Source organism: Anopheles maculipalpis, chromosome 3RL (assembly GCF_943734695.1).
Source record: "Anopheles maculipalpis chromosome 3RL, idAnoMacuDA_375_x, whole genome shotgun sequence".
Taxonomy (NCBI): Eukaryota; Metazoa; Arthropoda; class Insecta; order Diptera; family Culicidae; genus Anopheles; species Anopheles maculipalpis.
In genome coordinates this window covers 82,607,567-82,633,626 of record NC_064872.1, presented here as the reverse complement: position 1 = coordinate 82,633,626, position 26,060 = coordinate 82,607,567, and the positions used below count along the sequence as shown (strand labels likewise).

The 26,060-nt window shown below is 41.7% G+C and overlaps 2 protein-coding genes across 2 annotated transcripts in view; both read left to right on the top strand.

Moving 5' to 3' along the window:
- Positions 1 to 4,170: 4,170 nt before the first annotated feature.
- Positions 4,171 to 19,273, top strand: LOC126561811 (uncharacterized protein DDB_G0284459). The gene is made up of 5 exons (XM_050218137.1): positions 4,171 to 4,264; positions 16,150 to 16,334; positions 16,449 to 16,521; positions 17,509 to 18,996; positions 19,093 to 19,273. The coding sequence occupies exons 1-5, from the start codon at positions 4,177 to 4,179 to the stop codon at positions 19,257 to 19,259; spliced, it is 2,001 nt and encodes a 666-aa protein (XP_050074094.1). The 5' UTR covers positions 4,171 to 4,176; the 3' UTR covers positions 19,260 to 19,273.
- LOC126562334 (serine protease inhibitor 2-like) overlaps positions 15,466 to 26,060 on the top strand; it is a 388,794-nt gene continuing 378,199 nt past the window's right edge. Inside the window, exon 1 of the mRNA XM_050218801.1 lies at positions 15,466 to 15,470. The gene's annotated coding sequence lies outside the window, so the exon portion shown is untranslated. The remainder of the gene's footprint in view (positions 15,471 to 26,060) is intronic.

The window sequence follows — 26,060 nt, the reverse complement described above, 5'->3', positions numbered from 1 at the left end:
TTGTGCTTATGAAATATTCAGCAGCGAATGACTAAGCGGTAGGTCGCTACCTTTGGTCGTCGTTTTGAGTAATTGGGTGAGTCAATTTGTGTGCAAATTTATGGCGAATTATTTGCTTCACACGTCTGCAGGATGTTTGTGTAGGCTAGTAGTAAAAGAAGGACACGTTAACATACCATTTAATCATGCGGGCAGTGACTTTGTGCGAATCGATGGTGGTAAACTGGCCAAATGTTAGGTTGGTTTTAGTTGAAATTAGCTTGATGAAGGGTGATATTTTAATTATTTATACCTGGTTATTATTATTTTGACTAGATCAGATCAGATTGCAAAGAGTATTTATAGGGTATCTCGGAAAGTTTTTTTCTTTCTTGTATATTTTTTTGTTATCGTCCCTATGGCAGTAAAAGAGATTGTCGACGTTCTCTCATTTATGACATTTTCGGAGTATTTTTCACAACACCTACTTTCTTTCTGAGAAAATATTTAATACCAATGATAATGTAAAACTCCTTAACGTAAAACGAATATAAAAAAACCATAAAAGCCTTAATTTTTTTAAATAAAATGTCTCGATAGAGTAGTTTTGGTATTGAAATTATTTTCCCCCACCAGAGTGCTACTTCAATATCCTTCATAGTAAGTTAGCGAAGCACGGAAACAACCTCAAAGAGGTAATGCTGTGACATAGATAATAGGAAACGAAATGCAATGTAACTCAATCTCGTCATGACGCTTTTCGATTTCCTCGAAAATCGTCCCAGAAACATCCTCTCTCCATGTGTACAGTGCAGCGATGCACATTCTACACACAACCAGCTTGCGGTTAGTAGTGGGTAACGAATTTCGAATCCCACCAAGACACTTGCATCGAGTCTTGTGAGACACCCCCAAGGGATTGAGGTGCCCGGTAATGCTTCGTTAGCTTTGATATTGGGAATGGATTGAACATTTTTTCCAATAACAATGCGCTTCAGTCATCCACAAAAGCGGAAAACGAAGCGGAAACCAACTGGTCACCGGTATCGCTAAAGGAAACTGTAACACTAACACACATTGTTAACAGGGATTTATTTTTTCCGTTTTTTCATGAAATCGTGGCTTTATTTTCATGAGAAAAGAATGACGCATACGGATCCTTTTTATAAACTCACAGAAATGGTGCATTATCAACAAAGAAACAGTGAAACCGAAAAAGGTGAAGTTTATCATAAGTGCTGTAGCGTAACAAAGCGAAAATCGAAACGACTTGATCAGTGTGTATCAATCCATCTTTCCACCGAGTAGCGAGTGAAGGGGAAAGCAATTATTTCTTCCGATGCTTCCGAGCCTTCCTCGCTCGGCCAGATTTCAACGTAATAAAGCTAGGGATTATGGGATTTTGAAAAGCGAGTATCAAGAGCTTTTGCCACAGCGACCACTGAAATCATCGAATGGATTGAGCTTAATTTACATAAACGATCGTGCTTTTTTGTTGTACATTCCTCACGTTACACAACACCCATAACAAAAAAAAAAACTCATCCTGAACATGAAGCTACAAAAGTATACCGATTCATCATCCGGGATGGGACAGGCGAAAAGAGCTATTACCTGGGGGCCTGTGGCTGTATCGCGCGAATCTGTCGGTGGTTTCTTGTTTGATGGAAATGTGGCTGCAGATTGGTACGATGATGCGTGGCAGATGATGAAAAACAGGACTCCAAAGAAAAGGAGAGAAGAAAAAAAAAACACACACACACACAGAGTTTAACATCCCTTGTAGCTTTCGGACTTTGGCTGTAAGCGGATTATTTACCTGATTGAGTAAGAGTCGTCGATTGACCGTGAGATGGAATGAAGTAGCCTTGAAGGTTTTAAGCGAAGTTGTATCGTTTGCTAGCATGTTTTTGCATTTATATATTTTCTTTTGAGTGGAATATTGCTTGATCTGTTTTTTTTCTTTCTCTCTTTCTTGCTCTTGGTTTGGCTTTTAGTTCTTTATTCTTCAAATGAATAAAGTTCTCATGAAGTTTCTCATTTTGGTTTCAGATTTTTTTTTCCGTTTCCTTTCCTGAGGGAGATTAGCAAACGCAGCACGTTTTTTCTTGTACATTTGGCAAGATAGAATTACAAAAGCTTTTGCTCATTGCGTTCATCTTTAATCCACAATGGGAAATACTTATTTTTAGCCGGGTGTGCATTTATTTTATGAAAGGAATATATATTTTTGCGGCAACTGGAAAGCTTTTGGAAAGGTTATATAAAGGTTATTCCACAGAAAAATAGTTGATTATTGTAATAAAAAATGCAAAATTAATTTCATAAACTTCAGCCTTCTCCATAGAAAATGTTTGAAATGTCCTAAAATGGTTTTAAAATTGCTTGCTCATCGTAAACGATCATTTAAATATTAAAAAAGGCCCGGTGGTAGGGGACAGCGGCGTCGGTCTACATGCGCCAGGACCGCCAGGTTCAAATCCTTTACGGACCATTCCCTCATAGTGGAGACTAATCGTCAGCAAATCTTGTGAATCATTCGATGGCTGATGTGACCTAGAAGGTTGAAGCGCCAAGAAGAAGATAAAAAGGCGTTATTTTTAGCTACAAAATCAAATTTAAAATGCTGAAGAGCACATTTCAAATGTATATTATTGATTGTTTTGATTTTTTGGGATACTTCAAAATAAATAAAAAATAAAAAAATAATACCACGCAGCAAATGTACCACATCGTTTATCTCCTTTAAATTAATTTCACGCATTCATTCCTTTTTTTTACGATGACACTATAGAGCGATTAAATGTTTCTTCACCTGGAACACAATTTTCTGTCCAGCCAGCCAGCGTGATCCACTGGAATGAAGTTCCATTACAGGGGACGGTTTGTTATGTTACTGGAATTACCATACTCGTGTGAAAGGTTTGTTGTGTAACCGGAAATGGCCTACGGATGGGATCAAACATGACCGATGCAGTTCGGTGAAGCTTGTGTTCGTGGGATTAAAATATTTCATTTCCAGCAACCTTCCAGGAATTCGTTTTGCATTGCGGATCAATGAAACCAATCGAAAGTGAACCCATTATATGGTGCTGAAAATGATGTGGCACACGATGTTAATTCTTACCGTTACCGTTGAGTATTGGCGGGTGAAAGGTTAGGAAAACGTATTTGTTTTCCATTATGTGTCGCATGAAAGGCTTGCAGTGGCTCAATTTATTTAAATTATTTCAAGTATTCATTGTGGAGAGGAAAACGAGTAAGCATTGAAGAGTAATTAAAATCTGCTTACAAAACAAAGACGCCTTTCTTTTAAGGAAGCCTTTTTTCTGTAATCAATCTATTAAGATACAACAATGAAACATTATCAGAAGCTTTATGTAGTGCTTCAAAAGGAATTGAGTTCTTTTCTCTCATCGTTCCAAAGCAAGCGGAATGCTAAGTGTATTTGTACAGGAACAAAACTTCTAAACGATTTAATTTGATTACATAGTCCGTCCGTGTTTTTAGCTTGCCTTCGACAATCGACGTTTATTTTACCTTTCCCATTTTTTGTGTGTGCTTTGCTTACAGTGTGCAGTCAATACGGAGCGGTTGCCACACCATTTTCTGCTCAGCATCACCATTCAGTAAACGTTCGAATCTGAAACGAAAAACCTTCCAACTCTGCTGAAACGTGGTGAAACAAAAAAGAAAGCAGGGAAAGGCGTGTGAAAGGCAGTGTGGTTGGCAGATGGTGCTAACTAGAACGACGATGACGCCGTGAACCGGTTTCAGGGGATGCAGTAATGAAGTGCATACTCAACGGAAGCAGCATTAGCAACGCCGGCAATGATGATGCAGCGAGTAGTTGACGTGCAGCAAGTGCAACAAAGTGAAAGAAGTCATTCAATCGTGGCGATCGGTTCGAAGTTGTCAGAAATTCGATCGAAAGCGTGTGTTTTGCTGCCGGTGTTACAGTGATGGTAGTGGCTGATGGTGGTGTGAAAGTGTGCAGTAAGGAAGTAACCTTCTTTGTATGCAGCTGGTAGCAAACGGTACGGGCGAAGAATTTTCGCTTTCGTGTGCATTTTTACAGTGTTGGTAAAGGTGCTGCAAATTGAAAACCCGGAAAAGAAGTTAATTCAGTGCTGATTGGTGGAAAACGAAAGCCAGTGAGGTGTGGTTTGCCGGCGGCTGTAGGCTTCAGTGGATAAAATGGTGGAATTCATTGGAATAATGTCAACGGCGGTAAGCTTTCCAGCCGCGTTATTGCTGCTGCTGGCAGCAAGGATGGCGTTTTGCGGTGAGTTTATTTTTGCAACTTTGTTACCTCATTATTGCTTCATTATTTTGTTGTTGTTATAATTGGAACTCTCTGTTTGTTGTTATTTTTACGTTTTATTTTAAATCTGCAAAGTTTAACATCTCCTAGAATAGTTTTTATTTCTCCTATGCGAATAAATCAATAAGAGAATTTGCTGACACAGGTCTGATTTCCGCTAGGTAACGCCCTGGTGTGTTCCGGGAATATTGGGACTCAATTTCCGTCCACGAATGTGTCACATCTGGTTTGATTTTTGACTTTTTTAGTGATCAAAACATCCCGTCGTTGCTCATGCTGTTTGATTTAACGGTTCAACGTAATTTGATTTCGATGAAGTTGTTCTGGTCCAGGCTGTTGCGGATGAAATATTGGTATTTTGCTGTTGATTAGGAACAAAAGATGATGAAGATAATATTAACTATACAATAAGACAAGTTCGGAGAGTATTTTGCACATATTTTAGAACGAAAAACCGAATTTTAAATTTCGCTACAATAAATATAATGAATATAAAAACAATAATAAAGAAAATCTGGAAACTTTTTCGAACATTTGATCGCTCACTGTTTCTTGGGCCGATACCGTTTATTTACAGATCCAGAGGATGTAGTGAAAAAGGATCTGATATGCCATTGGCAACGAAATTCTGCAGGATGTTGATAAGATTAACAGAAATATGCCACGCAAGGAAGGGACAACGGTAGAGAAAAGGAAAGGAATAATTATTCCCAAAGCTTATCGCCCTTTCCCGTTCCGATAAAATGTATTGTTCGTCCGTTCAACGCTGGTGTTAAAGTGCAGCCAAGCAGAAGGAATCGGATCGGGCTGCTTCCCAAAAAGTGCTGCACTCTTTAACGCCATTTCGTCCCCAAAATTCCAGGAGCTCCAGCCAAAAATGACTGAAAGTCGGAAATGCTCCCACACCCTAATGAGCTACGCGCCATTATCCGTTGGTCTTTTCTCGTGATGCTTCTCTGCATTGTGCGTTCGGGTGTGTGTGTGTGTGGTATGAAATGTACTAGTTTGCTCATTTGTGATGCACAAAAGGACGCAAAATTCCCCATTCCCGTAGTCCAGCATCCAGAAATCTTCGCTTAATGAGATCGTTGACAAGTGCGAACGGAAGCGGAAGGAAATGAGCATTTAAATTGTCCATCCGGAGCCTGGGCTGGGTTCGGAGTAGGCAAACACACATACATACACACACAAAAAAAAAGGCAGAAAGAACTAACACAGCTCAGGACATAAGGACGAGGTAGGACGAGGGGTGCGCTGGAGCATTTGCTTCCGGATTCCATACCGTTCCTGGTGGCCATCAGCGTGGAGCTGGAGAATGCTGCTGTTGGCAATGAAGGGGAAAGCTGTCCGTTGAGCGTTTCACACTGCTACGACGGTCGTGCGGGTTTGCAAGCTTTCCATGTGCTTAGGGAATTCGATTATTGCTCATGCCTTTTCCTTTAGCGAGACAGCGATGGAGTTACTAATGAGAACTGAAGTGTAATGGAAGCGAAGGTAATGTGACGCTTGTGATGGAGTGATGATGGTGGTGGGTTGGAATTGGTCCCTGGCTCAGAAAATGGCTTGGAAACGCCATCAGCACAGTGATGTGGGTTTTCCCGTTGAATCTCGCGTTTTTTTGGAAGATGTGGTATACAAATTAAGTATTTTTGTTCATCGATGTTGTAGACATAGTAGAAAGTTTATACATATTAAGTCAAAGCAGATGCAAAATATAGAAAAAAATGAATATTTTGTACAAGGCGTCACTGCGTGATCTTCTTTGTTGTTTTCAGTATTATGAAAAATCGATGATTATTCTTTGACAATTAAATTTGCAGAACAAACATCAATTTCGCTTCTCGCTGGAAAATGAAACTAACTGCTACACTCACTTATGTACTTATCAATCTCCTCTTAGACCTCTTGAACTGCTACCGAAGTCCTTAACACTGCACAAGGTCTAGTGCTGTCATTCTTCAATCTTAATCTCGACCGGTTTTATTGAACGCTTTAAGGCCTTTTTCTCATCTGAGTTTAGGTTAAGAAAACCTTTTTTGTCGATGATTATAATGGAAAAAGGCTTCACGAGTTATGTCGATTGATGTTATTCAAGCCCACCCATATCCTAGTCCGTCTATTTCACTGTACAATTGTGAAATCATCGTACAGTACCACTACATCGATTGCTTTTCCACGCGTAATGGGCCATAAATTATCAGAAATGTGACCTACAACATCTTTATGTGTCGAAAGAACCAATTAGACCTGGCGAAAAGATAAGCAAAATATGAAAATTTTAAAGCCATACTATTGTAACGCACCAGTAACTCCTTCACATGAAAGTAGGGCAATAATACTTGTCCGTTTGTCAGCAATATTCTTCCATGCAATAAAACTCTACCTCTACGAAGTCACAACACCAACTAAGCGGCTCTAAACTGCTACCAAAGGTTTTAGCTAAAGCGGTTCCAATTTAGCGGAAAAAGTTGCATCGCAACTCCTTCTGAACGTTGGACCACTTACAAAAGGCACAATCGCATGCAATTGTGTACAGGGATGGGGGAAAAACAGTTGCTGCAGTAGAGTTTGGTACACGATGGGATATAAATAGGATGGCATAACTGAAGAATGGGCACAAAACTTCATCCGAGCTCGGCCATTGTAAAAACTGCTGGCAAAGGTGCGGGCTTGATTAACGACACTTTTATTGCTTTGTGTGCAGCTTGGCTGGGTTCGTACGGTTTTTTTTTTGTTGTTGTTGATCCTAGAGCTTAAAGTATGTGCATTCGTATGTAAGGATAGGAGTACGGTCTACATACGTACACTGCCCGGCTGGCAGGAGCTGCAATGGCTGCTGAAGGAGGATTTACCGGCGGGCATTGTTTGTGGCATTCGCAAACAGCCGGACACACGATAGCTCTGTTTTGGTGGGAACTTTTCCAATAAATATTGGCTGCAGTTGGCTGCATCTCAGGTCCAGATGTTGGTTGGGATCATAAAGGGGGATTATAAGGATAGTTAGGTTAGAAAAAAATATATCGTTGATAGTATTTCAACGGAATCACTTTAGAGTTATGGCGGTGTATTAACGGTTGAAAAGGCAATCCTTTTGAATCGGAAACATCGTACCATGTAATGATGACTGAAAGAATATTCATAATGAAGGTTTTGAGTGTGCTTCAATGTCTCATTTTCTGATGGTTCAGGAATCTGTCAAATGTAAAAGATGACATCATTAAGGATTAATGGTACAAAAATGCTTCGTAAACCTTTCTTTGACAATCACGAACATTTAGATTAAGAAGCTAAAGCGAAAGACAGATAGTTGCTGAGTTCTAGCAAAATATGAGCTGCTCTTTATATTTTTAGCAAATTCACCTTGAATGTTGATACCAACACAGCTTGGCGTTGTTGAAGAGAAAGCTCTGTTTTGATATGGTCTATTCGATGGTACGGATTGAAATATATCATTTTCCAAAACCACATCAATAACTATTTCTAGAATAGGGCCGTTGATCGTTCCAACGAAAGCTTCCCATCTTGCATTATTGGATTGTTATTGCATCGCTCAGAAGAACGTTTGGCACGTGATAGATTGTAGGAAAGCTTGTTATTTTGTTTCCCAGTAAAACCATCCAAAAAGATACGTACGTTCGTTTTGGGCAATGGTTCTGAAGCTGGTCGGAGATGGGCTTGTGAGTTTCTTGAAAATCATGCTATTTATAACGCAATCTCCAATCCAACGTATGAATACGAGATGAGACCGGGATGCTTGGTTAACATGCAGGAAGAAAATCGATTGTTTAGCCCCAGCAAGTGATAGACAATCCGTGGTAAGGTAATGCAGTAATGTGTGAAAGGGGATTGAGATTTTATGCAATTGGATGTGGGTATGTGTTTGGAAAAAAAACCCTCAGTACGTGCCCGTATGCTATGCAGTTGTTGCACTTGAGTATGCAGAAAATGGAACGCTTTCTATTTCTATCCGGACCATACGCTACAAGAGTGGCACCGGAAATGTCTTCAAAGTTCATACGGGCGACCAGTTGTAAGCGGTTGTTATCACCACTGACACTAGGTTGTAGTGTAATTCCGTTGCACAATCTACATACATTCGGTGAATGTGAGGCACTATTTTACCGCTGGATAGAGCATTACCGGCCGGTACTTGGCTGACATCGAGCTTACCGAGATATGACATGCAAACACTCGGACTCGCAGAGCACCGTGCGGTGACGACATTCAGCAAAACTCGCCAAAGCAGCAGCTTGGTGGTGCAGCTGTGGCCATATAGTTCGCTTTGACAAGTGGTTTACCGTGGGGGGGAGGCGGAAACGGCGAACATACTAGGGAATTTCCAATCTGGAATCTAACATCTGCACCACTGCAAAGATGAAGAGGAAGGGTTTTGGCGAAATTGGCTTAGTGTTCCTTGCGGTCGATGTCGAGCTGTTTAAAGAGGGAAAGATAGTTGAGCTTGTGGTTCGTAGTTTTGTTCTGGAAGTTTGGATTTTCCACCGGAATACAGAGTTCATATGGTGCTTATAAAAGCGCTTGGTAATGGTACGGTAGGGCACTGGTTTTGGGTCACGAAATCGTTGGCCCGGAAAGCGGAAATCGAATATCGACCTGAGCGTTCTGAGCTGCTACTTTTCCATCATATGCTTTATACCGGTGCGTGATGTTTGTGCCGGGCCGTGTACGGTCAGCGTCTTGCGGTTAGAAAAATCACGGTCGGCCGGCTAGGAGTAAACTCGGGAGGAAAAAATAGAGTGCAGAATAAAACAGAAAAGGCCGGCGTCAGACAAGGTGAAATGTTACGTGTTTGGGTCCGGTCGAACGGATAACGTTCCTAGCTAGTAGACGATTTACTCTATTTCGGTAGCGAGAAAGGTAGTGTGGTTACGAGCAGAACTCTATTAACCTGCAAATGGTGGTAAGGGCAATAAAATGTGACCGTTCAAGCGTGGTCAACCTGCGGTGAGAACGGGGAACCTATCAAGGACAACGATCCCTTTTGGAGACATGTTGGTGATGCAGAATTATGGAGAAATGTTAGAACAATCGTTCGAATCACTTTGAGTTATTTCACGGTTAGTGGAGTTTTACGGGAAATTATGGCCAAAATAAAAAAGGTTTCCCGTCTATGGTATGAGTTCTCAGGCGAGGATCTATTTCTCTTTATAGGGAGTAATTTGTACGAGGATGAAATAATCAATTCTTTATAACTTGCGCAGGAAATATTTTTAGCATTGATATGAGCTACAGAACATATTTATACAGCCTTGATCTATACGCCTTGTGGTTGTCTATGTGTTTGAACTAAATTTTTGCGATTTGGCAGTTGTTCTTGAACCACTTTATTCCGGAATTGAACTAAGGAAGCGGTCCAAACATTGCATCGAATCCCTTCCGGATTATGTCCCCGTACGCAGGACTGACTATCCTGCTACGGATGAACTAAATCCAGAGGAGCCAGAAATAGCAGAGCGAGACTTATTGTTCTTCGGCGTTTGCAGCATTTAATGAACACTATATTCTATGATATTTTGAATAAAAATACCACTCTGTGTGTTTGAAACAATAAATAGAATTTATTTTGGCAAAAGAATTTATTTTTTTTCCCTCGCCCTTACCATCATTGCTTTTGCTTAAGTCGATAAACTTGACACGCGAACGTAGCCGAAACTTTCCCCGGACCGACTTTGGTTTATTATTTTAATGAGCCTTACTTTGGCAGCCACGAATCTTGCTTGCGGCAGTTGGCAAAACAGTCGCGCATTCGTTGCTGCTGACTTCAGCGTGAAACATGAACTCTCTACCCTCTGGGAGGCGGTGAGCAAAGACGGGAAAAAACTTTCTCACAGTGATGTTCACGAAAAAGAGAGAAAGAAAGAGAGCGCAGGAGAGAGAGAGAGAGTAACTTTATTTTTATTTTTCAGAAACAGAAGTTTTGCAACCGCTCCGGACGAAACATTCGGTAGCCAAAGTTGGGCAAGAAGAACGTTTCCAGTCTCCCTCAAAAGGGCTTTGGGTTGTGAAATTTAGGTCCTGGTGGAGCCGCTAAGATCTCGGCAAGATGCTGGTGCTGATCCACGCAAGGATGTCATGCCCCGGGGCAGCCCCGTTTTGACACTTGCACCGAGTTGGCTAGCTCAGCTGTGCGCGCTGTCCCAAGCGATGGCGCCTTAATTCAATCAGCCGTAAAGCTATGATTTTCAATCCTCGCGAGAAAATTGGCGAGTTAGCACGCACGAAGCCGAAAGACGGTAGAGGGATGATATAAATGAAAAATAAAATAAAACTGATCCACCCGATCCATCCCGGCTTTCGTTGGCTTAACGTTCGGTGCACTTTGTAATGATAATGGAAAAGGAGAGAGAGAGAGAGAGATCCGCGTGAGATGAGAAGGTTGACCCGGAATATACGATGCAGGATGCTCGTATTGCGCGGCGTACAAAAGTTTCCATAAATATTAAAACTTCTTCTCGCAAACGCTGACACATTCGCTTCGCCTACAGTTTTTCCCACTTTCATGCAGGAGATGGATTAGAAGGTCAATAGCGCCTGTTTCCGTGCGAGAGCTGGGAGCGCCAGGAAAGGTTGTGCTGAAGGGGCGGAAAATTTGTTGGAAAACTTTAATTGCATCTTATCAGCGCAGCTGATTAGGCTCTCACAAAGGTTTCCATGAGCATTGACGCTTGGGAACTAGAGGGGGGATATACTGCTTTCTTTGCGTTTGGGTTATTTTGTGCATTGGACGTTATTTGCCTTTGGCTGTAGTGATCGGACAGTGGAGATAGTAGCGTGTAGCTGGTGTAAGATTTGAAACAGGCAGAAAAGTTGCAGATAGACACAGTAGTTTGCGATAAGTTGTAGTAAGCGATTGTGGAAAAATAAGGAAAGGTGAGGAAAGCGTCATTTTTAATTGATGCAAAATAATGAAATTTATCGTGGATATTTGAGAAAATATTTTCCTTCGCAAACTTAAGTTATATTAAGACAGCTCCTATACAACAAGTATAAATATTTGAATTGTAGTAAGTGCTATAAGGATTTTTTCAATTGAATTTTTATTTTGTTCATTCTTACAATTAATTTGAATTTATTAGATGTGTTCTTTTGGCTATAATTAAACATGTTATGTTCATTCCTTAGAATTTTCCTAGAAGAAAATCCACCAAACAGAATGAAAGTCTACAGCTAAGTTGTACAACATAAGAAAGAAAAATAATTGACCAACTTATTCATGGAAGCTAGCCAATTGAAATCAGAAGAAACCACAACCACTTACTGGCGGTTGTAGTTGGTACTTAGGAAAACTCTATCTCTGAAACTTTAAAAACAACTTCCCTTCACTTGACCGTGTACTGAAGCACTTGGGGGTTTTCGAAATTCTTTCCATAACTTTAACTACACATGAAGCTTCTTTCTCCCTCTCACACGGTCTCTTTTTCGCTCTTTATATCATTCTAGTTTTATTTTTCTTGTTGTGTGAAAGCTTACGAGAGCTTTCCAACCACAAACCGAACGAGTTAGCTAATATGCTAACATGTTTGGCGAATGTTGTAAAACTTCTCCAGCCAGCATGTCTTTTTCATCGATTTTCCAGCAAACGAAAAACCAAAAAACACCCCCGATAAAGCAACATCTCGGCGACAGCTCATCCGCTTACGGGATGCTAATGGTGCCAGGTAAACTTTCAACGGCTCCCCTGGCCACGTTGCAGGCAGCATTGTGTAGAAAGTTTCCTTAGATGGCTGGATGCTTGGGTAGAGAACAACCGCCCGAGAGGTGATAATACTTTCATCGGCTTCTGAATCGTTTTTCCACGAATGCCGTTTTGCTGTTTGAGTGCGAAATGTGCAACCCTTTCTGCCGGCGATGCTGGTGAATAAAAACGGGATTATGTAGGATAAATGGGTTGAAAGATGAACAAAATATTATTTTAGCTTGTAAAAAAGAGCAAACGATGTTGTCAAACCTTTATTATAATCGTTTTGTGTTATAAAATTACCTTCTAAAAACGGTTCTGTTGTGCTTGATTGTTTATGACACTAGTTGAACATGTAAAGAGGCATTTCAACTGCAAAACTCACTCAATAGAGCTTTTAGAATATGGAATGTGGAATTAAATTGAATCATAAACGACAATGCCACTAATTAATATTGGTTTATGTGTAGTTGTCAAATGAGAATTTTCACGATGAATAGAATGTAAATCGTGTGATGTAAGTTATTTTTGGTATTTAAGAGAGGCCATAATAATTTATTTCGTTTCATTGAAATAGATGAAGAGATCTTTGTTTTAATGAAAACATCTGCTAATTTCGTCTAAACTCTCGCAAATAAGCTGTTAATTTCGTTCAATGTCTCAGCAGTGAATGATATCATTTTATGCTTAAACACCAATCAGCGTCCCTATAAAGAGTACATAACCTTCCAAATTCAGGTCGATCGAATCATGAGGGTACCAGCTTTACAACTCAATTTTTCATTTTATGGTTGAAAATGATGTTCAAAATCTCGACAAAACGGCAAAGAAAAACATTTGCCATAAAAATAACCGTAAAGTCTACACCGATCGCCCAGTCGGAGGGGAAGAGGAAAGTTTCCAATCACTTCAGCTATTGCCGTAGAGAGTAGAAAAAGTCCATCGAGACCACCATCGAGCAGCCCGTTACCCTTACCCGATACTGCACCGATCGGTCGGAAAACAATCGCTACAAGACAGGTCCAGATGGGGGAAAAAGTTTTACCGAAAAGTTTGCTCCCTTCCTCAAGACCACATGCCCGGTAAGATCCCGGTGCGACCAGTTGAACAAATCTTTGCCCCGGTGTGAACTTCAACAGCTCCATTGTATCCGAGCCGTCAGAGGACGGACAAGTTCCAGGAAAAAGGACATCGTAAGATTGTCTGGGGGAAATCTTCTCAAAAGTATGGAACGGTTGTGGGAATTTTTTATCGTCCCATGTGAAAACATTGTGTGCCATTATTTTCCTCAACTTGTTTCCTGAGCGTGTACACTATTCTTTGAGGGTTTGTGAGGTTTTTTTTGTGATGAGGTGACCAGAGAGTGGAACGAAAGAAGGGGGAGAAAGTGGAGGGCGAAGTGTATGAATGTTTATGATATTTAAAGAAGAATGAAGACAACCATAACTTGCGCATAAAGAATCGACCAGCTAGCTTTACCATTCGTTCGAGGTTTGAAAAGCTTTCTCGTATGGTGATGTCAGTTTCACACTTCGGAAAGTGATGCAGTTAGGAGAATGGTCGTTTGTGTCCCCCCACTACCCTTTACAATTCGCTGTGGTTCATCACTTTGCGCTATAGTTGCAGGGTTGCTTGCATCAATGAAAAGTGTACAAGTAGTTTAGAAAGCTCATTTTATGGATCAATTATATGGTTTGCTTGGTTGTGGCTGTTGCTTAAAGGATACGTCAAATTTTGTATTTATGATGTTTCCCACACTCTAGGATATTTTTGAGCCCACATTTTTTGTTTGCCTCGTGCTGAACATGATGTCACTGATGAAGACTGTCTTGCATGAGTTCTACATCCTCATAACATGTCCCAGCCGTCGTATCCTGCCAACCTTCGCCACTATTAAGATGTCAGACGGATTAGTCGCTCAAATACACCCAGAGCGTTCCTTTCGGATGGTAGAACACCTGGACCCCGGATAGTGGCCAAAAAAAAACCACCCGGTGAAACTAGAGTCTAGAAGTCTTCTGGATCTCAGCACCAGGTGAAGGCCGTTGTATGTAGCATTCCTTTGCAAAATGTGCCTCCGGGGTGTCACTGACTGTTGACATTGTTGTCAGCAATTACAACTGCCCCAAGATAAAAGAACTCTTGCACCACCTCGAAGGTGTTGCTGTTAAATTAATCGCTACTTACCAACCGGACCGTATCAAGGATTGATCCTCCTGCATGCAGCTATTTCGCTTCCATTGCATTGATAATTATTACGACCCCCACGCTTCGTATGAATTCTTCGAAGGCGATTTAAAAAACAATAGACAGAAAAGTCCGTCCCCTTACCTAGACAACATGTTCGATACTCTCACCCTGCACTGCACCCCGTTCTTGGTGGTCTTCAACTACTGGATCAATTACCCAGCCGTTCTGGAGGAAGAGTGAAATTCTGATCGGTGGTGGATTTAGCTCCAACAAATCCAGCCCGTCCAATACATCGTTTTAGATTGTCTACATGCGTAGAGGAGTGGTGATTAAAATGAGGTGAATAGATAGGCGTGAAAAGATTATTTAGCCCCCGTCACTATTAATTTACAAATATTTTCCTTCAGTAAATAAAATATCGATACTACACAAAATAACAAAATTTCTTCTTTGCTGCTTATTTTATTTAAAAATAGAAGTTGAAAACCCCTGTTAAACTTATTTTTATTCATCAATAAGTTTCTAACCAGAAACCTTTGCCCTTTTTCCCAACGTTTGTGAACACGAAGAAGACAAACGAGACGTTCGAGACAAACGTACATAAAATAAGAAACAACTGTGCCTGGGAAAGGGTTCAAGTACACCAGCTATAAATTGTGCAACGACCAAGTGCAAGCTGTGAATACTTTAACGCTCTATCGCCATCCTCAACCCGTTTGGAGCTGTCGTCATCTTCTCAAAAAAACATCGTCTTGCTGGGCGACCCTCTCACTCTCTCCCATCAGCATCGTTTTTCATTTTGGTAAACTTGTAAGCAAGTTGACGTTTTCCCCCATTTTTGTTGGTACTTTCGTCTTCCAATAGAAAAAGTTGGAACTATTGTACGGAACACATGGTGAGCGAGTTCGGACCAGGCACGGGTTGATACAAAAAGCGAATTATCAAGAACGTACAAGTGGAACGAACGGCAGAACCGGCGGCCATTCGAAGAGGCATCCGGAACACTTGAAACGCTTTTTCTCGATCGATTTTTCACGAAACGAGATAAACAGGGAGAAAGGAGCGCAGGATCGTACGAGCTGCACTTTGTGGCTTTTACAATGCGCGACTGCGGTAAGGATATCTATCGCTGGAGCAGTCGACGTTTCTTTCACTTGTTTGTGGGTTCGAGTGGCACTGAAGAAGTGCTCTATCTATCCCTCGAGTTACAGCACAGATACAGCACCGGCGCGGGTTTCCACAATGCTGCCTTTCCACAAGGATTGAGCAGTGTGCAGTGCTGTGCAACTGTGCCGGCGATAAGAAAAGTTTCGTTTTTCCTGCACACAGTTTTGATTTTCCTATCCAACATTACTGTGTGTGTGTGTGTGCATGTGTTTGTGTAGTGTCGTGTTTTTCTCTTCCATGCCATGTGTTTGATTATTTTTTTTTGCCGTGTAAGATGCATTATCTACCGAGCTTTTACTGTACATTTCAAGCGGAAATAATAACGATAAGGCAACTTGTGCCTAGACGACTCTTCCCCGACCACAGTCGTTTGTGGTGAGAATAAATGGGCTGGCTACGTTGTTTATCATTTCAAGCGACCGGTTGCAGGAATTGAATCCTTACGCCGAAGAACCTCTTCAACAGGCGAAACGAAATGAGCATTCGGGCTGTAGCGCTTTTTCTATGCTTTTCTTTAAAATTTTGCCAAGTGGACGTTTTTGTTCCGTGGTTTCATTTGCAGACATTTCTTGATGAATGACGTCCGAAGTGGATTATACAATGTTGTTTTGTAACGGTTCTTGTTGCGAGAGGGTGGGGGGGGGGGGGGGGGGGGTAATGAAAAATCACACCAAGAAAGTTTTTCCTTCTAGCGGGGAAGCACCGGGACTTGTGCCATGCGGGATCGATTAATTAATGCTGCTGATGTGTGCTGAGCTTTTCTTCCGTTTTCTATTTACTTCTCACAAAACAGTGCCAACACACTTCATGGATGTGGAGCAACACTTTCGAAACAGTATCGATCTGGACGCAGAACAGACGGAAGCCCGGTACGATCAGGAGATGCTCTCCGACATCATTAACGATAACGATCGTGGTGAGCTGCAGAAGGCAGAATCGTGTCTGGTCGACGATTACAAGTACGACCACGGACAGAAGGTAGGTCTGATGGAGGGGTGTGTCTCATACTACTTACGGTGTGAGATTTGTGCTGGAGTACATGATTACTGTTTCGTTTTTGTAATGCTTTTTTGTTTGCTCTCCTTTGCATAGATACAACGGCTCGATCCGTGTGAAATTTGTCTCTGCATCGATGGCGAAATATTCTGCTGGTGGAAACAGTGTGGTAAGTGAAGCTTAGAGAGAGGAATCGGGTGGCAAATAGGATTGAATTCGTTAAGTAGAAACGTAGATTGTGCAGCTTTTCACACATCGTGTCAGACAGGAACATCTCAGCTCAATTTAAGATTTTTTAAGTACAACAATTAGAACTAGATAAATAGATGTCTAAATTTATTTTCGTAATAATCGTCTAGCAGTCTTTAGTCAATGAAATACTCGGCCGTTATAATTTATTGCCTCAAAATTATGTTTCCTAAACAAGCTTTTTTCATGGCTACAGACATATGGTGCAGTAAAGATTGCTTTTATGAATGTCCCTGTTATTTCCAGCAACCAAACCGTCACGTGCAGTGGACAATCTTTTATTTAACCACCGTAAATTAATGCTACCCTTTTACCACAACAGTCGATCGATATTCAGCATAGCCAAGACCACTCGTAAGGCCTGTCGTATGATTTTTGGCAGCATTTAGGCCAGGCTTATAATCAGATGAACATTTTTCATCTAAAAGCGATGGTATGTAATATTTGTGGAACCGATTCACCATGATGGTCTGTTGTTGGCTGTATCGTGATTTATCCTTCCGGAAAACGGCTCGGCCTCTCTTAAATTCATAATGCAATTTATGGGTGTGCTTGTGCTGTGATAAGGATAGCACTCGAACGCCTGGATCGGAATCACCAAGGACTAAAAGGCTATAAAAGTGGAGAGTGTCACTTAAGGTAATGCAATTTTTCAACCATTTTTCCGTAACGTAATAGTACGGCTCTGGCTCTTGTCCAGCGATGAAAAGTTGGAAGTGGTGGTGGATTGGGTGAGAATGAGAGATTCAAGCTAGGTGAACTTGTTTTGTGAGGTTTGCAAATATGGTGCAGAACGATAGCTTCAAGGAACATCTGTTTATAGGAACAGCTCTGCGGTTTGAATGTGAATAAAAAAATGACCTTTTTCGTGCTAGAAAAAATTAAAATGGTCGTTTTTATTTTACAGATTCTATAGCAAAAATGGTTGACAGCTCGGAATCCCAAATTGGATCTTCCCAACAAGTATCCAAACATGATCAACACTCTCCGGAATTGATCTCTGAGGCGTCAACTATTACCAGCACAACTAACACAGCAGCCGTATTCACGACAAAATCACAAGGATCCTTCCACATAACATCCATGGAAGCAAACGATGGTAGCAATGGTGCCACGCGGCTTACACTATCAGACACATTAGCCGACGGAGGCACTACGGTTGTTAGTAGTACGTTACCCATCTCAACACCTGCATCACGAGCTCAAAATGCTGATCACGGCTCATCGGAGGTGGTAACCCATCATGGATCGGTACATACGGCGGATGCGATCGATGGAATACCCAAGAATATCTTAAGCTTCCCACAGACGCCTCCGATAATGATGTACCGTCCGGTATCAACGGTAGTGACGAGTTCTCCTGCAAGGGAAGGAAAATACGCAGATGGTGGACGGAAGGCTAAGCTCAGCTCCATAGCAGGTGTTCGAAAGACGAAGGGAAGCACAGTCGTCGGTCACAAAAAGCAGAAAGAGCATAAAAAGAATCAACCAAAGGCAACACCTGAAGGTGGATATGCTTACAGCTATGATCGAAAACCCACAGTAGCGATTGCAAGTGACGCACTACCGAACCAGTTCCCCGTGGATTCTAGCAGGGAAAATGCAAAGTCACATGATGAGTCACTTGAAGAAACAAATGGAAACAATGGCCAAAATGGTAAGATTTTACAAGGTCAGACACAAAAGTCTATCTTGGACCAGCAACAGTTTGGAGGCTATGGTTACGGTATGATACACGAGCCCGAGTCGGATCATCGACAAGCAACTGCACCGATGCGAAGCAAGGATCGTGATGTTCCCCAGCACTACATCATCACCTCGTCCGGGCATGTGGAAATGTTTGACGATAGTGGCGCGATGGGTGGTCCAGAAGTTGGAACAGAAAATCAGGAAGCACACGGCCCCGATGCGGATGAGTTCGAGAAACCACAATATAGGGATGTGCTTAGCTTCGATGGACGTGTATCTTCCCGTGTAGTGCAAGATCCAGCTTTGAATGGATCGAACGATGAGGACTCCGAAGATACCGATAGTGATGAGGATGAGACGGAGGAGGACACGGGTGACCAGCGATCGGAAGACTCCGCTGCTGTTGCCCCAGCGATCATGCTAACAACGAATGTTACGCAAGGCAAATATAGTCTCGGTGAGGGACAGCTGTCAACGCAATTGCCTGCATCACCGGCCTCCGTGATTGACATACTGAACTCAACCACACTCGAGACGGATTATGTCGAGGGGACGAACCATTCGGAGCTGATCTACCCGGAAGTTCCTTCGATCAGTAGCAGTAGTAGTAGCAGTAGTAGTGGCAGCAGTAGTATCAGCAGTAGCACAACTACCAAATCTCCCACGAAACAGGATCAAAGTGAACAGCAGCACTGTGTTGTTATGGGTAAGTTTTGATGGAACAATGTTTACCCAAAATATCGTTCACGGAACAATTTAGTATGAAAGGGAAATTGAATGAGCTTTAATTGTTTTCTGCTAGGCGTTACATATCCGGTAGGTGCCGTGCTAAAACAGGAAACTGGAAACTGTTTGCAGTGCGTCTGTGTGGCTGGTCCGGAGAATGATCCTGCCCCAAGGGTAACATGTACTCCACTCAACTGTCCTCCCTTGATACTGCCAGATATTCTGGATGGGGCAGGATTCTAGGAAGACTCACACAAGAAAAAAACGGATAAGAAGAATACTGAAGAACATCTGTCGTAAGTCGAGGTGAGTTTGAAATATATTCTTCAATATAATTTAATTTGTTTACATAATTTTCGAGTTTTTCTTTCCGTTTAATTGCTTTGATAAACTTTGATCCGCGTGATAACGAACAATTTTTTGTTAAATTACCATACGTCAGAATGTGTGTTTCCCACGTTACCGTAGCCTTTCCGGTTCAATGAAATGGATATTGAACTGCACGTCACAAGGCACACATTTTATCCCGAAACGAAACGATGTTCAACTGTAATTACCGTAATTGAATAGCACACCGGCAAAAACGAAAAGCCACTGGCAGAGCATCATTTGCATAGAAATCCTAGCGTTCGACAGGTGGCTCCGGGTCGCTCAATGTTCTAATGCATGCGAGCAGTGTTCGTAATGTGAGCAATTTCCATAGCAAACGGAAAGAAAGCTCCCAGCTGGTGATAGTAGAAAGCAATGGAAAAAAAAGAACGAAGGAAAAGCTTCATCGTAATGTCAAATAATCAAGTATAAATTTGCATTACTTCGTGTCGTTTCAACTTTCCCCGTACGTATGATGCTGAAATCGATCGCAATTTCGTACACGACGGACGGCAATTATGAGGCGCGTTTCGCATAACAATGTTTGGCGAAAAAGTGCCTTGGTTGCTGCTCTTTTGCGCGTGAGCTTTGACGAATGACAAGAGGAAAAATTCTGACAAAAACGGAAAACAAGCATTCACAGCTGACGGGGTTTTCCCGCACGCTCTAGGAATCGAAGCGTATTTTTTCATCGGAAAACCCAGACTCCACCGTTTGTGGCACTTTGACTTGGTGACAACTAAATCAATAAAATTTCAATTTCCTCTTACAAGTTAAGGGGAAAAAATAGGCTTTTCCGGACGGCCAAAGGTTGGTACGGCTAAATCCTACCCCGCTGCCGTTTTCAGGCAGAGCGGCTGTATATGTGTGTGTTTGTGTGTGTTTTTTTTTGGGAATTCGCTTTATCCGCCGCCACCTGCCGGGTGGTAGCCATTTTTCATCGCAGGATTTACTCAGCGGTCAAAATGGAGGATGGATTCGATTTTTCTTTTCCTGTTCGATTGTGATAAGCCACAAGTAGTGCGAGGGCTAGGCACCGGATCATGTTCGGTTATGAGGATCTGACAGTTTATTTTTTCCCTCCGCTCCGTGTACGGTTTTCCATTTTTATTGGTATTTGCTGTGAAGCAGCTAACGTTTACACACGTGGTAGGCGTTTTACACCCGATTGACCCACATCAGACTGGCCAGATTTTGGTGATGGGGCGTGTGAAGCTGGTGAAGAAGAGTAAGCAGTGAAATCTCAATTTTCCGCTACTTGAGATTTAGGAGCATGGCTTTTTTCTCTCTTTTTAACCTTGATCTGTTTGAAATGAAGTAGTTTAATACTGGGGAAAATAGGAAAAAAGATGACACGTGGAAATAAAACGCTTGAGATGCGTTTATTTATATAAGCTGGACAGCAAAAAAGGGATCTTCGTTCGATTTGAATTCATTCCATTTAAAACTGCCCCCTATGTTTGAACAGAACTCACTGTAACTGAGTTCAACGGTCACTACTGTTAAAATTAAAATTTCAATCCATAGAATCTAGCGCAGTTTTGCCGTTTTTAGTATTGCTTTTTGTGATAAAATAAACCATTTTTTTACCTCTGATTTTGATCGATTTATCGACACATTCCACGTGTATCCATAAATCAAATCGGCATGATCAAGCACGTGAGCTTACGACATGTCGTTTGCAAATGATAAGCATAATAATGATAGCGTTTCGATGTGTGTACCACGTGGATAAAACGTTGAATCGATTCGAGCTTGTTGTGCTTGTCATCGTATGAATACGCTTATTCTTAGCTGCAGACAAGTCAAAGCGGGTGAATGAAGGCGAATGGAAAAGAAACGTTAACATCACGCTTGTTGTTGTCTCCTGCAATGTTCAAGCTTCCGGTCACCTTAGGTAATCACAGTTTGAGGTGTATAAACCATTTCCTTTCCGAGGTAGATGGGCTGACAGTGCCCTTTGATCGAAGGGAGTTGGCCCTGTTTGGATCAAAGAATGTAATTTGTACAAGTCTGACGCTTTGACGTGATTAAGTTTCTTTTATGTTGGGTAACGAGTCGTCTTTTACTTTCTTGTTTTCGTCATTTCGTCTTCATAAATTATGTTCAGATGTGTATTTAAGCTTCCTGAAGTTAAGTAAAATGTATTGCAAGTTTGACAGATTTTTAAAGACCTTTTTTCCTTTATCCGTTAGAGCAAATGTAGATTTTGTTTATGTTTTTACAAATAAAAATAAACTAATGTTAATAAAAGGAAAACCTTCACGCTAGGCAAATATTTAACAACGCCACAATGTAATAAATTGCCACATTCGTAGACAATAAATAATAGACATGCATCAAATAATCTTTAGCACGATGCATAATTACGTTTCGATACTAATGCAAATACTGCTGTTAAAATCCATTGATCTAGTGCATACACACGATGTCCGGCGCATAAATATGCATAATTAAGTGCTACACAGTGCAGTGCATCGCGTTTGTTGCATCAAACATAGGCCAAAATTTTGACAATCGTTCCATCGCAACCGAATCAATACCGATGCTGTGTGACATGCGTGTTGTACGTTTTATCTAAGGCTAGCGTTATTAATTTTCCCTGTTTGTCGGTCAAACATTCGGCCAACTCGCCTGGCATTTGCGATGCCAGTGCTCGCAGCCGTATTAAGCTGTCAGTTGCATCGGTGTGCGAACATGCACCCGGATCATGTACCGTGGACATGCTCGAATGATTTAACTGTTCGAATTTGGCCTAAATGACTGACGGCCGGATTTGGCCGGCAACGGTATCGGTACGTACGGCGTCGTATCGTCGCGTAACACGTACCGCAACATGGATCGGTACAAAGATCGAATGCTGGAATCATCCCTGTGTGCGTTGCACGCGTGCATGACGTGTTGGTGTGTGTGTGTGTGTGCGTTTGCTGTAAGGGGTTGGCAGGAAGGACTTGTGGGTACGGTATGCAGCAAGCGAGCAGTAGCTGGCAATTGGATAATTGATGCAGAAACTCATTTAGCTGGCGCCTGTCGTTTGCCTAATTGTATTGTCCATTTAAGCGACTGGAAAATGGCTCCCATTACCATGTTTCATGACGCGTGTACCAGAAGCGCATAATTGATGAAGGAGGCCGGGAGGCGGTGGATGAGTGTGACAAAAAGAAGTGGCGAAACAAAAAAATGTGCTGCCATCTGATGGGAGATGAGCTTTTAATTTCTTTTGCATTTCTTTTGTGACACTGAATACAAATGAATCATGAATACACTTACACCAGCCGTCATCGTCGGTCTGTTCATTATGATCTGCAAAAAAATAAAAAATGTTGGAATTTATCTCGCACAATATTTAAATCCTGTTTGTTTCGGGTTTTTTTTTCAAGTTTAAACACGCACTCGATTTGATTAGTTTCAATTAGATACTGCAAAAAAGAATGTGCCAAAAAACGCCCAATAAAAATGGCGTGTCAAAACGAAACAGAATCCAGCACGTAATTACAAAACCCCATCATCAGGGCACGATTACGGGTGCACGTCGGATGAATTATAATACCGTACCGTCGCTTAATTCGATCAGCACGATTAATAGCACGAACCGGCGTGAGCCACAAGCTCAGCCCAGTCTTAGGCACGGTGCATGGTGGTAGCCTTTCGCTAAACGACATCCGTTTGACATCCGTCCATCGGTGTTTTTGCCGGGGCCGGAAGCACAAATGGGTGGATCCGTGAGACGGTAACGGCTGGCCGACCGGCAGGCATGTCTGAAACGTTGAACCGGACGATTCTGCTGGCGTGTGGCCCGGGGTCAGCATATTTGTGTATGGTAATTTCATTCAATCACGGTGGATAATCCCATCCCATAATAATCTCGAGGGCTGGAAAGTGTGACAAAGGTATGAGTGGGACAACCCCTACATGGGTTTTTCTCACGTACTGGGGGAGTGTTTTTGTTTTCCTGGTTTTTTTTCGGTGGGCGTTTGGTTAGCAAATTTAATGTCAATTATAACGGAAAGTGCTTGAGAAGATGACAGGCGACACGCAGTAGACGCAATGCCTGGTACCGGTATGGTGTTTATAGTGGGTTAGATTTTCGATTTAGGATTGGTTTTGGATGATTGGAATGTAAGAAAAGTAATGCATTATTTGAGTGATTTTCTAGCTCAGTTACGTAAAACTGAGGACAGTAAACTGTACTAAAAAGCTAACTGTAACGAACCACAATCGTAAACGCTTATTGCACACATAAATCCCATTACACGATTGCCTCAAAAGAGCATAGAACCTTCTTCTTCTTGTATGCGATGGCTTAACATTGCCCCGTTTTTGCCTGGGCCACACGCTAAGGTAATCAGAACGAGTCCCACCCCGGTTTCGACCGCTTGCTAAATGACGCCTGATGTTATGCAATTTGCAGCACACATTTCCCATTAGCCACGGAAAAGCATCATCCCGTTTGGTTTCAAGTTTTAGGAAAGTTATTAATTTTCCATTTTGCTCATCCTTCTTGCTGCTTGGACTCTTCTGACCCTTTACCAAGTGTTTGGCTAAAAAGGTACATTATGCAGAATGTTTCGTAAAAGCGTAACTACCTGATTGATAGCCGCTTGCCCTGTTTAGTGAACGATTGGAAAAGGACCATTCCCTTCGTTTTCGAAAGGATGGGTTTTTCCGTCCCCGAAGGACGGAAATGACCTCCACTTTGTGGTTAAAGCATGGTCTAGCGTGAGTGCTCCCGGTAGGTAGAAGGTTTGATGGGTGTAAATTAAATTATGCTTTAACAATAAATAAGTTCATTAGCAAACCACGATATGCTCGTTTGCCCGTCGGATGGATAGCATGGATGCTGGGGAAAGAGTTTTGTGATGTGTTGAATAACGGGTACATGGGATAGAAAAATGCTTTCAAATTCCCTTAAGAAAAACCTTTTTTTACGTGGTATTTTAATTTTTGGTGGGAAATTTATGAGAAATAGAAGGCTTTAAGCATGTGCAGTGCTCTAATGTGTGAAGTATTAGTCACCGTTTTCAATCATTAAAATGACGAACGAACGATTTTGTTTTTTGCCTATGTTGTTGTCCCGCAATATTGTCCATACACTCATTTTAATCAAGAAATAGCAGGGATGCATCATACTGTAAAAATGAATTACTTAATGGCAAATTCCCTTAACCCAAGGCATGTTATTTTAGCTGTTGAAAGCGGTGTACGTCCATCGTTGCTAGTGGGTTGCAACATGCAGAGGAAAAAGCATTTAAGGTCAAAACCACTTCATCTCTATGTGCTTTATATAACGCGCTGGCATACAACGCTTCAAAAGTTGAAAAACGCTTGCAGAAAAGGGCCTCAAATTTATGCTCTAGGCGGTGTAGGTAAATGCTGGCTTGTAGTTTACAATGTATGATTAAAGAACAGCAATTACAAACCAATGGTTGGTTAGAAAAAGTGGTACGTAACATCAAAAGTGATTCTTGCAAACCTTTTCCGGAGCCTCTTAATGCGTAAAGTTAAAATCGTTGAGGCTGCAGAGTTATAGATAGAAATCGAAGTTATAAATATATTAATTATAAAGAATTTTATTACAGTACATAAATGATTGCGCTTAACTTAATATATTTATCTCATTTATGCTTATCGAAAGCGAATAATAATTATTAGGATTAAGTTTCGTATCTCCGAAATTTGATTCCGAAATGCCCCGGGCGGAACAACTCACCTGCCATGAAGTTTATCGAATACCGGTATCGATCCCGGAGTGGAATGCTCCATCGAACCACCCGGCCTAACACTCAACACCACTAACAATGTTGGCTTAAGTGTTTGTGTTTCGCAAATCGCGATCTTAATGGAAACCGACTTACATGCCCACCATCCGTCGTGGTACATCAATTTCTACCTGCCAATGGTTTCCATTCGCTGGTGGACGGATTTGGCCCGCATGCCACCGATATGAACCGATGCCTTCACCTTTCCCACACCTTGCACTGGTATGTGTCGGTATTACGGCTTGCGAAAACTCGGCAGCATTTTCAATAGGAAGTTTGTCCGATCGATAGAACCCTGGAAAATGCGGGAAACGTCACTGTAAGGATTTGCCATGATGCCAGTGGAAAGACAGAACGGTGTTGAGCGACGTTTGACGGTTCATGCGCGCGCGTGTGTGTGTGTGTGCGTTATCTGTGCGGTTCGATAAAATTGCGTAAATTGGAAAACAAAATTGTTCCACATGTGGTTTTGGTGGTTTTTGTGGTGAAATTTCTCCACCAAAGTCGTGGAGTGCTTCCCAAATGCGATGTCTATCTGCAATGGGAGGGGAGAAGTTTAGAGAAGTGCTTGTGGAGTTTTCCTACAGGCATAATGATAAAGGATGATATGGGTAGAGCTGAGCCTTATCTCACAAGTTACCAATGCGCTACTGGTAGTCGTAATTGCTCCTAGCGAGATTTTCGGTATGTTCGTCTGTCGTTTTCATGTCGAATTTGAAGAGGATTTGAGTGAGTGTACGCAATTTGTGTTGCGAACCGGATTGTCATTAGTGTTTCAGAACAGTAGTTAACTAGTAAATGAGAGCTATAACATGGAAATATTTTATTCTTGTTTCCTTATGCTGTTTACAGATTTTTTCAATGATTTTTTTCCTCATTTTTATGCTCTTTTTTATTGTTTTTCATTTGTATAGCA